At 43.6% G+C, this 12587-nt stretch overlaps 1 protein-coding gene across 1 annotated transcript in view; it reads left to right on the top strand.

The window, feature by feature from the left end:
• Positions 1-7789, top strand: part of RAB31 (RAB31, member RAS oncogene family) — a gene marked incomplete at both ends in the record, with an annotated part of 108900 nt that extends 101111 nt beyond the window's left edge. Inside the window, one exon of the mRNA XM_079717372.1 lies at positions 7695-7789. Coding sequence (XP_079573498.1) covers positions 7695-7789 — 95 coding nt within the window. The remainder of the gene's footprint in view (positions 1-7694) is intronic.
• Between the last annotated feature and the right edge of the window lie 4798 nt (positions 7790-12587).

The following is a 12587-nucleotide window of genomic DNA, read 5'->3' as shown; positions in this document are numbered from 1 at the left end:
GAACCATATAATATATAATAGTAAATATATTCTCCTGGGCAAATATTGGGAAGATACACACATTAAAATGTTAACAGTGGTTGTTTCATGGCGGTGAGATTGCAGGGAACTTAACAAAAGACTTTATTACAGAAAAATTTAAACATATACACCAGTAAACTGAATAACATAGTGAACCATCAGGTACAGTCGTCACCTGGTATCCTTGGAGGATTGCTTAGGGCCCCAGCGAGGTTGCTCAAGTCCCTTATATAAAAGGGTGTAGTATTTGTATATAACCAAGCACATCCTGCCGTATACTTTTTTTTTTTTTTTTTTTTTTTTGCTGTACGCGGGCCTCTCACTGTTGTGGCCTCTCCCGTTGCGGAGCACAGGCTCAGGACACGCAGGCTTAGTGGCCATGGCTCACAGGCCCAGCCGCTCCGCGGCATGTGGGATCTTCCCGGACCGGGGCACGAACCCGTGTCCCCTGCATCGGCAGGCGGACTCTCAACCACTGCGCCACCAGGGAAGCCCCCTGCCGTATACTTTAAATAATCTCTAGATTACAAATAATACCTAAGACAATGTCAATGCTATGCAAATAGTTGTAAATACAATGTAAATGCTATTCAAATAGTTGCCAATGTGGCAAATTCAACTTTTACTTTTTGGAACTTTCTGGAATTTTTTTTTTCCTCAAATATTTTCAGTCTGCGGTAAGTTGAATCTGTGGATACAGAACCTGCAGATATAGAGGGCAGACTGTACTCATAACCAAGCTGGTTTCATCCCTACCCCCTACTCCCACCGACCCCCCCGCCTGTATTATTTCGAAGGGAATTCCAGACATCATTTCATCTGTAAATATTTTCAGCAAGTAACTTTTTTTTTACATAAAACAATGACATGCTCACCTTAATAATCATAATGCTATAATCATATTAATATCATCAAACATCCAGTGTTCAGATTTTCAGTGGTTCATAATTATCATAAATGGTTTCTTTGTTTGCATTTTATAGTTCGTTTGGATCAGGATGCAAATAAGCTCCACACACAGTGGATAAAATTGATAAAATTAGCTGGTGTGTCTTTTAAGCCCCTCCTTAGCAGTAGGTTCCCTCCTTGCAATTTCTTTGTGCAAGCAATTAGGTCAGTTGTCCTGATCCGACTTTAAGACACAATGGATTTTGCTGAGTTCCATTTTAGTACCGAGTGGTATTTCATAATGTTAGTAAAAATTTGTTAATCCATTCACCTAAACATTTGGGTTGTTTTCAGGTTTTGGCAATTAATTACAGGCAAGGCTGCGATGAGCTTTCATGTACAAGTCTGTGTGGGTAAATACCTAGAAGTGGCGCAACTGGCTTATCTCACAGGTAACGGTTCACACTCTAAGGGTCCCCCAGACTGTTCCAAAGCAGTTTTAGCATTTTACATTCCCACCACCAGTACAGGAGAGCTCCAGTAGCTCCAGCTCCTTGCCAGCACGTGGAATGGTCAGTTGATAAAATTTCAGTCATTCGAATGGGAATATAGTGGTCTCTCCTTGCGGTTTTGACGTCCATCTTCCTAACGACAGATTATGTTGAGTGCCTTTTCATGTGCTTATTCACAATCCTTGTGTCTTCTTTGGGGAAGTGTCTGTTCAACTTTTGCCCGTTTTGTATTGAGTTGTTTTCTTATTATTGGGTTCTAAAGATTATTTATATAGTTTGGATACATGTTCTTTATCAGATAATTGTCTTTCAAATATTTTCCCCCAGGCTGTGGCTTGGGTTTTCACTTTCTTGACAACGTCTTTGGAAGAGCAGAAGTTTTTCATTTTGATGAAGTCTAGCTTATTAGATTTGTTCTTTGTGGCTTGTGGGTTTTTTTTTTTTTTTTGCGTCTTATAATTTTTAAATGTTAAACTAAAAAATTAAAAGGGATATATCCACACAATGGAATATTTTCCAGCAATAAGAGGAAATGAGCTATCAGGCCATGAAAAGACATGGAAGAATGTTAAATGCATATTTACAAGTGAAAGAAGCCAGTCTGAAAAGGCTACATACTGTATGATTCCAACTGTATGACACTCTGGAAAAGGCACAACTGTGGGGACAGTAAAACGATCCGTGGTTGCCAGGGGCTAGGGGCGGGAAGGAGGGAGGGATGAATAGGTGGAGCTCGGGGACTTTTCTGGCAGTGAAACTATTCTGTGTGATACTGTGATGGTGGCTACATGTCATTATACATTTCTCAAAACCCATAGAATGTACAGAACTAAGAGTGAGCCCTCATGGAAACCATGGACTTCACCTAATGATCAGTAGTGGCTCATCAATTGTAATAAATGTTCCACACTCCTGCAAGACATTAAAATAGAGAAAATTGGGAGTTAGGAGGAGGAGTGTATGGGAACTCTCTGAACTTTATGCTCAATTTTTTCTGTAAACCTAAAGCTACCTCCCTTCCCCAAAATATAATCTATTAATTTAAAAAATAAATAAAAGGAAACGATGCCTCTGAATGGTAAGGAAGCCTGATGATCTTCGCGTAACTTAAGCCCCTCCGTGCTGAGGCCGTTTGCCATTTTGGACTAACGGCCAGTGGTGATCTGCCCCCTCCCTTCCTTCTCTGCTGGGGCATCACCGTTCCCGCGGCTCCTAGACTTGAACTTCAGTTTTCCTCCCCCGTCTCTTCACCCTCCCACATCCAATCAATTGTCACGTCTGCCAGGTGTCTTCCTACGGTTCTCCTTCCACCCCTGTTTTCTGCTTCTCTCCACTGCACCCAAATTAAGGCTCTCATTATCCCTGACCTGGATTTTCTGCCAGCCGCCGGCTGAATCCACTTCCTGAATCCTAAGCCATGCTGGTCCTGCACAGAATGTTAGCACCTTCCGAGGTCTAGACTCTAATGTTCCAGGTCATCTCATAATCCCAATATTGTCTTCTTTACGACAGCAAAGGGACGGTTCAGAGGATGACCTCGTGTCATGCATGTGTCACCTGCCCCACTCTATTTCTAGGGCAGGGTCCCGTGATTGTGAGCACCTCAGTGGGCCATAGAAACCCCCCTCTAAATGGAGAGGCGTGGAGGTCATGATCAAGGGCAAAGACTGCCAAGTCCTAGTAAACTTGGTCTCTGGATGATTCAGAAAATCAGGATCAAGAAATGGAAGTGACAGGGCAAGTACCAGCACCTCTAACACCAACCAGACAAAGCTGAGCCTCATAAATCCTGGGACTGGGATAAGAGAGAAGAATGCAAACAGCGACTTGTCAGGGAGGACTCCAGGCCTGTGCAGAAAGCGGCCGGTCGCTACACAGGGCAGAAGACAGCTGCAGCTGAGCCTGCTGTTTTATTTTGTTGTGTGTAAAAGCATTACAGCCCCAGTCCAGAGCCACGATACAGTTGATAGGCTTGGAGTTTGTTTTCTCACATATTGAATTCTTGAGGAATCATTTATTAAACATGCTTTTTCTCTGGTCTATCAACTTTCAGGAAAACGGAACTCCAAAAAAAAAAAAGTCTTTTAACTTTTCCCAAGCAGAATCTTACACAATCCAAACCTTATTAAAATAAACATGCTGCCATAGGACTTATACTCCAGAACGAGCTGTTTGGAGGTTGTGTACTCAGAGGACATTTTATAAGAGCAGAAACATGGAGTGATGTTTCTTTCAGATGTTTGTGTGTATATTTTTGTCCAATTCTGTGCCCATGTAATTAATACTGATTCAACAGTGTTCCAAGGTGATCACCTTGGTACCAAACGCTATGGTATTTTCCGGAACTATGCTATTGTGTAAGTGCATTTAAGCTTTGAGTAAGTTCCAAATAACTCAGACCACAAGATCCGAGTTCTTGGTGTGTTTTCACAGCGCTGATGGCTTCCTGCACTTTTTAAGGTGCTTGCATCGTTGTTAGGGCCCAGCTTTCCTTTCTCTGCCTGAAAGTGGAAGCACTTCCTTTCTTCTTACTGTTTGAAGCTGGAACGTGTGGGCCCCTCCCCAGCTGGGTGTTTAGGAGAAGAGCAGGATGGGCCCCATCCTAGTAACTGAACCCTAAGCATCCATTGCGTGGAGGGGGAGGCAGGGGTTGATACATAGCTGCATCCAGAGCCTGGGATGCTGGGGACCCGCCCATTGTCCTGGGTTCCTGGCACATTAACCACAGCGTCTGTGATGTGTGGTGGTTGTCGGGCTACTTCCCGTGTTCTTTTTGAAGGTGAGGAAAGGCCGTCTTGGAGAGAGCAGAGAGCATGTCTGAATTCACTCACCTGGAGCAGCCTCACTCAGATCTCAAAACTCCTTCCACCAGCTGAGAAACACAAAGTCTAAGGAAACTGCAGTAATTCTTTTTTTTTTTTTTAAGGAGTTACTGAAGAAACTTTATTCACAGAACAAGTGTGAAAATGTCTTTTTATTGGTATTAAAAGGGAATTTTAAGGCTGTAATACCAGCTCTTTATTCCTTAAAGGGAAGCAGTTACTATAATGATGTACTTGGAGCCACACGGCTAGTTAGCACCTTCCCTCTTCATTGGGGAACCATGAAAGCTATTATGTTCCCCCAGGAGGGCAGTTTTCAATGAGAAATTGCTACATTTGTAAAGAACATTTTCCAATTGACCATGATGCAAAGATTTTATCCACATCTACACGATGATGACAAAATTGGACATGACTAAAAGGTTTGGGCGGCCCAATTCTCAGGAACAAAACCTAGAAACAAATGTCATGATACCCATAAAAATGCCTTGATGTGTCAGTGGACACTAAGCTAAGCCTTTAATTCACATTCCAGTGCAGATGGCCTCAAAGGTGTTTTGGATCAGTGGTTTTTAAATTTTTTTTTTTTTTTTTTTAGCAGAACAGCCCTTTTCTCAAAATTTTACATGGAACCCAAATATGTAAACAAACTGCAGTAATTCTGTCTCGGAGAAATATTTTGTTCTATTCAGTGAGATTTGGGATGTTCTGAAGATAAACAGAACCTGGCTCCTCTCAGAAGCCGGGTTCAACACTGATTCAGAAACGTTGCTCACAGTTTAAAACAAATAAGAGGGGCGTCTCCTTGAGGGGCTGCCTCGGGTGTTACCTAATCTTGCTCCCAGACCTTGTCCCACTGACGTCTGCTGAGGAGAGAAGTGAGGGCCAGGGAAGAGGAGGAGGAATGGGGACAAAGGAGGGTGTGGATGGGATGGGATGGGATGGGCAGCTCCGGCATTGCCCTTTCTAGCTCTTCACTCCACTTTTGTGACTTTAATCTTCTGGATGAGCTTTTTCTATATGTGAGGTACTTTTCCTAGGAAAAAACTTATGAAACTTTATGACACTTGGCGTGTGGAATCGGTCACATATAGGAGGGCTTACCGCTTAATGCTATTTTGCTAACTTTAGAGTTAACAACTTAAGAATACCATGAGGTTGATGTGAGTGTAGGATACTGATCTTGATGTAGTCAAAACTGATCGGTAAACAGTACTTGACTAGTTAACTAGGGCAGCGGCACGCACCGGTCAGAATTATAGTTTTGTCCCAAAATATTTCAGATGCAAAAGCCCCTATTACAGCTCCTAACACTCTCAGGAGGCATCCGAAATGTTAATTTAAACAACTTAAGTAAGTAATTGTGTGTGGAATCTAAAATATGACACAAATGAACTTATCTATGAAACAGAAACAGACTCACAGACGGAGAGAACAGACTTGTGGTTGCCAAGGGGTGGGGGGGAGGGAGGGGGAAGGACTGGGAGTTTGGGGTTAGCAGAGGCAAACTATTATATATAGGATGGATAAACAACAAGGTCCTACTGTACAGCACAGGGACCTATATTCAATATCCTGTGATAAACCATAATGAAAAGGAATATGAAAAAGAATGTATATATATGTATGTGTAACTGCCTCACTTTGCTGTACACCAGAAGTTAACACAAGATTGTAAATCAACTATACTTCAAATAAATAAAGAAAGAACATCAGTAATGCTATAACTTGACACTACCATCCTCCAAAACACATCACTTTCTCTGGAGGCGTATGGAACACTTGACCGGGAAGATCTGACCTAAATATATCAGAGTACTGGTAGTCACTGGGAACTTTCCCCTCTATTTATCACTTAAGATCGACAAAGTAGGAGAGGCATTTTGTTTCCTTCCCTTTTCTTATGACTAATAAAACAGACACAGCGTGTCCAGAACAGGAAGGTACATACTTGCTTCTGGATTAGGATAGAACTGTTTGGAGAATGACCTGCCGAAGCTTTGTGGAGGACACAGATTGGCAGAAGCAGTAGCTGCAGAAATCCCTCCAGCCTTCATGTCTGCCCCGTAAGCGGATAAGAGCTCTACCACGAATTTTGAATTTTGGGTAATTGCCAATGACCTTAATCTTTATGCTTGAGCTTTGATGAGTGGCCATACCACCCAATCTACACAATGCATTAATACCTGTGAAATTGACGATTTCCACCCTTGTGAAAATGCACCTCTTCCAGGGCGTTTTGACTCTCTTTATGGTCCTTAGGGCATCCACTTGCATGGAAGGGCTTTGTCTTGGAACTAATTTCCCTTCCATCTCTAATTACTGGTTACCTAGTAACTGATGCCCTAATTAGCTGATTTTTTTAAATCCCTGTTTTAGAGCTCGTGTTTCATGCCTTTTCCATGGGGGTTAGAAAAGTAGCATCAGGAGCTATCGTGGTAGAGTGGGAGGGACACAGGCTTTGGGATCCATCAGAAAGTCAAGATGTAGGTTATAATCAGAGAGCCACCTGTGCCCCTTGGTAATGACCTTCAGGTGTAGCCTGAGTGCTCCAGTTAATAGTAAAATGGTGATCATAACAGTCATTTCACAGCTTCACAGGACCCAGTGAAGATGTGCCTGTGAAAATCTTTTAACTGTGAGGTTCTATACAAATATTTGTTATTTCCATATTCCATTGCCTTTTTAGAAGACAGCTTTATTGAGACAAAACTCACATACTATACATTTCACCCAAATGTACAATTCAGTGTTTTTTATGTGCACCCATCAGCACAGCTTTAGAATTTCTTTATCATCTCCCCCCCAAAAAAAACAACCCACAAAAAACAAAACACATACTCTTTAACTACGACACCCTATCCCCCTCCACTACCTGTTTAATTTTTACTTTGGATTTGTTAGCAGAGACTCTCAGCTAATTCTCTAAATTAAAATAAGATTACTTGTGAATGACACTTAAGATACTGTTTCCTGTGAAGAATGTCTCCAAAGGCTTTCCAGTTAATGCTGTAAGTGCGTTGGCAGGATGAAGGACAGGAGCTCAGTGTTAATACGTGATGTTACTGGGACCATCACAATTCCCAAGCCAGGTCTGTTTTTAGAAGCACAAAGATGAGGCCTCACTAGGAGCTGAGAAGGGGCTCATTCCGGTGGTGGATGCGGGGGAAGGCTGGGAGGAACCAGTGGCCACTGTTTGTGCAGAGAAGAGGGATGCCGGCTCTGGAGCAGGGCCTCCACCTCCAGGGAAATGCTTATTATCAGAAAGCTGCTTTTACTTTTCCTTAACTTTCTACGCTTGAGCTTGACTTCATACAGCTGAGGGAGAGGGGGAAAGAGCTAATACCACAGCCCCTCTGCCTCATGTGCAACCCACACATGACTGGAGAAGTGGAAGCAGGGTGGGGTTGGCTGGGAACAGGAACTCAACCTTGGCCTCCGTTCCTTCCAGGTCGCCAGATCCCACCGTTGGACCCCCATGAAAACGGAAACAACGGAACAATCAAACTGAAGCCAACCTCGCAGGCCGGCCGGCGGTGCTGCTGACCTGGGGCTGGGGTCCCCTGTGCTTGAAGAGGCCGGAGCTCCCCTCCCCGTGCACTGCTGCGGGGGCCTCCCACCCTCAGTGGCCTGGCCCCTGGCTCAGAGGGAGGTGAGACCCGCAGGGAACAGGGCAGGGAACATCCCTGGAAAAGGATTCTACAAAACTCTGGGAAAAACCACCACACTGCCAGAAAAGGGCCTTTGGTGCGTGAAATTCACTCAGAGGGAATGGATTTAGGTATTAATTATAGTTGAGTTTTTTTGTTAAAAGCCTCAAAATATTCTTAAATTTGTACAAAAGTCTTACTGGCTTATGCGTGTGAGATTCTAAACTGGTGTTCCACTCTGATTTCCTATGTTTCTAACCAAATTTCAGGAACTTCTTCAGTGCCATTGCCTTAATTACTCAACCAACCTCCACCGAAAGGTTCATGGAATTTCCCTTTCAGTGGAGTGTAATTGGACCATCTGCTATAGACTTGCGCTGTGATGAAAGTGGAGAAAGATGTATTAGGAACTTTTATCTACATCTGTGACTTTTACTTGATGAACATTTTTCTAAGTTTTGGTCATATAAACCAACCAACCAAATCTGACTACAATATATCATGTCATTCTGGGATTTGGAGGCCTGGTTTGGAAGTCATTGGAGTCACTACTGTGTAAACTGTGACAAACGCAGGGTATAAATATTATTCCAGAGACCACCTGGTTTGCATCACTTCCACAGTAATAAATTCCCACTCTCTTAGGGAAGTTTCACACAGAGTATTATTTTACTAAGAGAGTTTGTCATAGTGTCATATCCGGGGAACAAATTACCTGGAGGATGTTTGAATCTAAATTGTAGGGCAAACTTCTAATAATATCAATGAATAATAGGTTACAGGAAAGCCAGCCAGAGGAAGTACCAACACATTAAGATTCTAGACCCCCCAAAACTGCAAAATCAAAGAAAGTCTTTAAGAAGATGCCAAGCTTTGGGGGTGTGGGTATTAAGGCTAACCAGAGGGCCAACCCTGGAATCCCAGTTGGCTGAGAACAAACTTCAGTGAACCCTCCCTTTTCAGGTTTCCTGTTTGCTCAATTAATTAAAGATGTCTGAATCCAATGGAAGGAGAGGAAAGAAGGCATGGAAAGGAGGAAAAGCTATCCCCATTGAAAATTCAAATCCTGTTTCCATTCTAACTTTCATAAAAACCTGGGATCAAGAAGCAGTTGGTTTCCTATGAGGGCTCATGTTGGGAGGTGATTCTTGGAGGCTATTCAGATTGGTGCCTTTTTTGGGGATGAGATGTGGTTGATCACGCAGTATGGCATCAGGGCCAGCTGGTACCTTCAAGGCTCAACAAACATTAATTGGAAACCTACAATGTAAAAATCAGGGAAGAGATCGTAAGCTGAGTAAAAACCTCGAACTTTCAGTAACCGTGCTTGAGTCCTGCCATGCTCTGCCCCTGAGCCCTGGATGGGCGGGGACGCTGAGGCTGCCATCCAAAAAAGCGAGAGTCCTTGAGAGACCAGGGCCGAGTTCACATTTCTTCATGTGGACTGCAATCAAGAAAACAGGTCGAAATCTCAGATTTAGGTTTTTTAAACTCGAGAATGTGTTGTCAGTTTGATGTTCTTACCGCTTCATCCAGCTTGCAAGAGTAACTTGACAATCTTAGGACATGAACGCTGGAAACACTTATTTTTGGTTCAAGAGTGCCTCTTAGCTCTCCCAGATGGGTTCCTCAAAAACTGTTAGCAATTGGCACGTGGACATCTTGGCAGGGCCTTTGCAGGGATTTTTAGGGTTTTCTTCACCTTGTCACTATTATGAGCTACTGTGATTCTGCTTGCAGGCCAAGCGATTATCTTGCCTCTTTCCAAAGTTAAAAAAAATGTGGGTTGCAAATTCAAATGACCTAATTTCAGGTGTAATGTAGGCTTATTTTGGAATCTTTCCTCATCCAGCTGTCCCCAAGGACCTGGGCTTGTCTCTAGACAAGGTTGCCTAGCTAAGGAGGTATGCAGCCCAGCAAGTCTTCAATGCTCGCATCTTGCATAAAACAGCCGGTCTTAACCAGCAAGCTACCCACCCATGAGCCCACGACTTGATTTCAGAAGCCCACGAGGGTGGGAACCACTCTCTTGCCTTCCTGTAATGGCCTTAACTATTCAAGCCATCAGGCGACAATGTGTCTATAGTCAGTCCTTGGAGCAGTTGGTAGAAAGAGTAAGTGGCACTTGGGCACACACACATTCACAGGAACACGGCGTCTTCCCTGAAGATAGGTGCTCAAGCCTTGTCCACAAGGAGGCTTTCTGATCTTCCTTTATTTTGCCTTGAGAGTACTTTCTGGCTGTTCTAATCTTTGAACTATAACCACGTAATATCATGTAAAGGCCTGGAAATTACTGTTGCTCCAAAATGTCAAGCAGCATCCTTTACCCAATTTCCCCAAATGTTCTGTTTTCCTTCCTCTCCTGTGCGGTACATGTGTGTATATGTGTAAATATGATTTCGTATTTGTTGCGCCGACATGTGATCCATTTCACTGGCTGAGTCTGGCTCATGACTCTGTGTCATGTAACGCAGGCACGGGCTCTCAGAGGGATTATTTCCTAGTGGGAATCTCTAAAATGGCAGTGGGGTCATGCAAACATCTTACGTACGCACATAATTGACCTGCCATTTTCATAGTGGAAAGTGGTACATCAGGGCGCTAAAGATGACTTCCCTTGCAAACCATAGACGGCTGAAGACCTAAAGCCAGCCTTTAGCCAAGCAAAGGGCTGGGACCCACCGAGGACCGAGGGAGGCTCGGGTGACCAAAGTATGCCCCCTGAGATCAAGGAATGTGGCCTGTGATGGCTGAAACGGGCTCCCCTCAGGGGCCCTGCTTCTCCCTGCTCTGCCATGCTCATTGCAACTTGAAGAAAGAGTGGGCTCATAAATAAAAGGACTCCAAGCCTCATTCAGACCTATTAGGTTCTGGTTTAACCATGAAACCAGACCCAGTGATCCATTGTCACCGCTCAGTTGTGTAAACTGCTCCCTTTCTCGTGTTTTTGTAAAGGGCTTCTGTCTGGGCTGGACCCAGTTCTCATGTATAGAAGACGCCGCTGCAGACATTAGGACCTTTCCACCTTATATTCTGTAGTAAAGCATTGCCCTCCACATCGCCCAACTGTATCTGTTATTTTTGGTTTAACACACACTGATTCATACTAATAAATATTTTAAGTTTTACCAAGTTTGTCTTTTTCTTATTACAATGTTCGGTTGAATAATTGTTTTAAGTAACTTGCTGGCTGTGGGAGGGTTTGGAAGATCAATCTCTCTAAGCTTCAGTTTCCTCACATATAAAATGCAGAAAATAATTCATATCCCAAAAGCTTTGGAAGGGACTTTTTCTTAAGTTTGATACAGACTCATTTGGCCATAAAACCAGACCTGAACTGATGTAATCCTATTTATAGCTACTTATCCAACCAGGGGTGGGTGAAGGGGGAATGTCTGCACATTCGGTTGCACAATTCCTGCTGTTTGCTTGTAGGATTCGATCCCTGACTCTGCTGCATGTTCTGTAATAGATGCACCATATTACTGTTATACATTCCAAACAAAATTCTGAATTCTGAAAACATCTGCCCCCGAGGTGTCATACAAGGTATGATATCCACCATATAAAGCCATAGCATCTACCCTGCAGGTGTGTCCTCAGGATTCAAGGAGAACATGCGTGTGAAGAGGGCTGCCCATGGGGGCTCTGGGCAGCCAGCAGGGCCCTGTGTACACAGACGTCGTCACCCTAAGTGCCTCCTGAGTGGGCTTTATGGGTTTCACTCGACAGAAAGCACCTCTTCTGGTCCCGGCACGGAGCAGGTGCTCGTAAACGAGAGCAAACACGAATTTAGCGACCTGCTTTGCTCCAGCTACTGTCCCAGGTGTTTTACATCATATAACCTCATTCTATTTTCACAACCCCCTTTATCAGGCAGATACTATTATTCTCTCCATTCTACAGATGAGGAAACCGAGGCCCAGGAGGTTAGTAAGTCGCCTACGACCATAGACTGGTAAGAGAGGCAGAAGTCAAATGCTAGCTTTTGTTATCTTGTCCTGTCTTTTTTAATTAAAAAAATTAACATTTTTGTTAAACTTTTTTTTTTTAATTTTTGGCTGTGTCGGGTCTTCACTGCTGCATGCGGGCTTTTCTCTAGTTGCAGTGAGCGGGGGCTACTCTTCATTGAGGTGTGCGGGCTTCTCACTGTGGTGGCTTCTCTTGTTGCGGAGCATGGGCTCTAGGCGCACAGGCTTCAGTAGTTATGGCACGCGGGCTCACTAGTTGTGGCTCGCGGGCTCTAGATCACAGGCTCAGTAGTTGTGACGCGGGCTTAGTTGCTCCGTGGCATGTGGGATCTTCCCGCACCAGGGCTTGAACCTGTGTCCCCTGCATTGGCAGGCGGATTTTTAACCACTGTGCCACCAGGGAAGTCCCAAATTTAACTTTTTAAATTAAAGTATAATTAACACAACAGTTTCAAATGTACAGTAATGCCTCCATATTTGTATATCTTGGGAAATGATCACCCCCAGTAAGTCTAGTTAACATCTGTCACCTCACATAGTTACAATCTTTTTTTCTCATGCTGAGAACTTTTAAGATCTACTGTCTTAGCAACGTTCAAATATGCAACATAGTGTTATTAATTATCATCACCACACTGTCCATTCTATCCCCAGGACTCACATATCTTCTAACTGGAAGTTTGTACCTTTGATGACTTTCTATTTTCCCCTTTTTTTACT

The sequence above is a fragment of the Hyperoodon ampullatus genome (genome assembly GCF_949752795.1).
Source record: "Hyperoodon ampullatus genome assembly, chromosome: 13".
Lineage (NCBI taxonomy): Eukaryota > Metazoa > Chordata > Mammalia > Artiodactyla > Ziphiidae > Hyperoodon > Hyperoodon ampullatus.
Note: the sequence above shows the minus strand (reverse complement) of the source record. Positions and strands in the feature narration are given on the sequence as shown.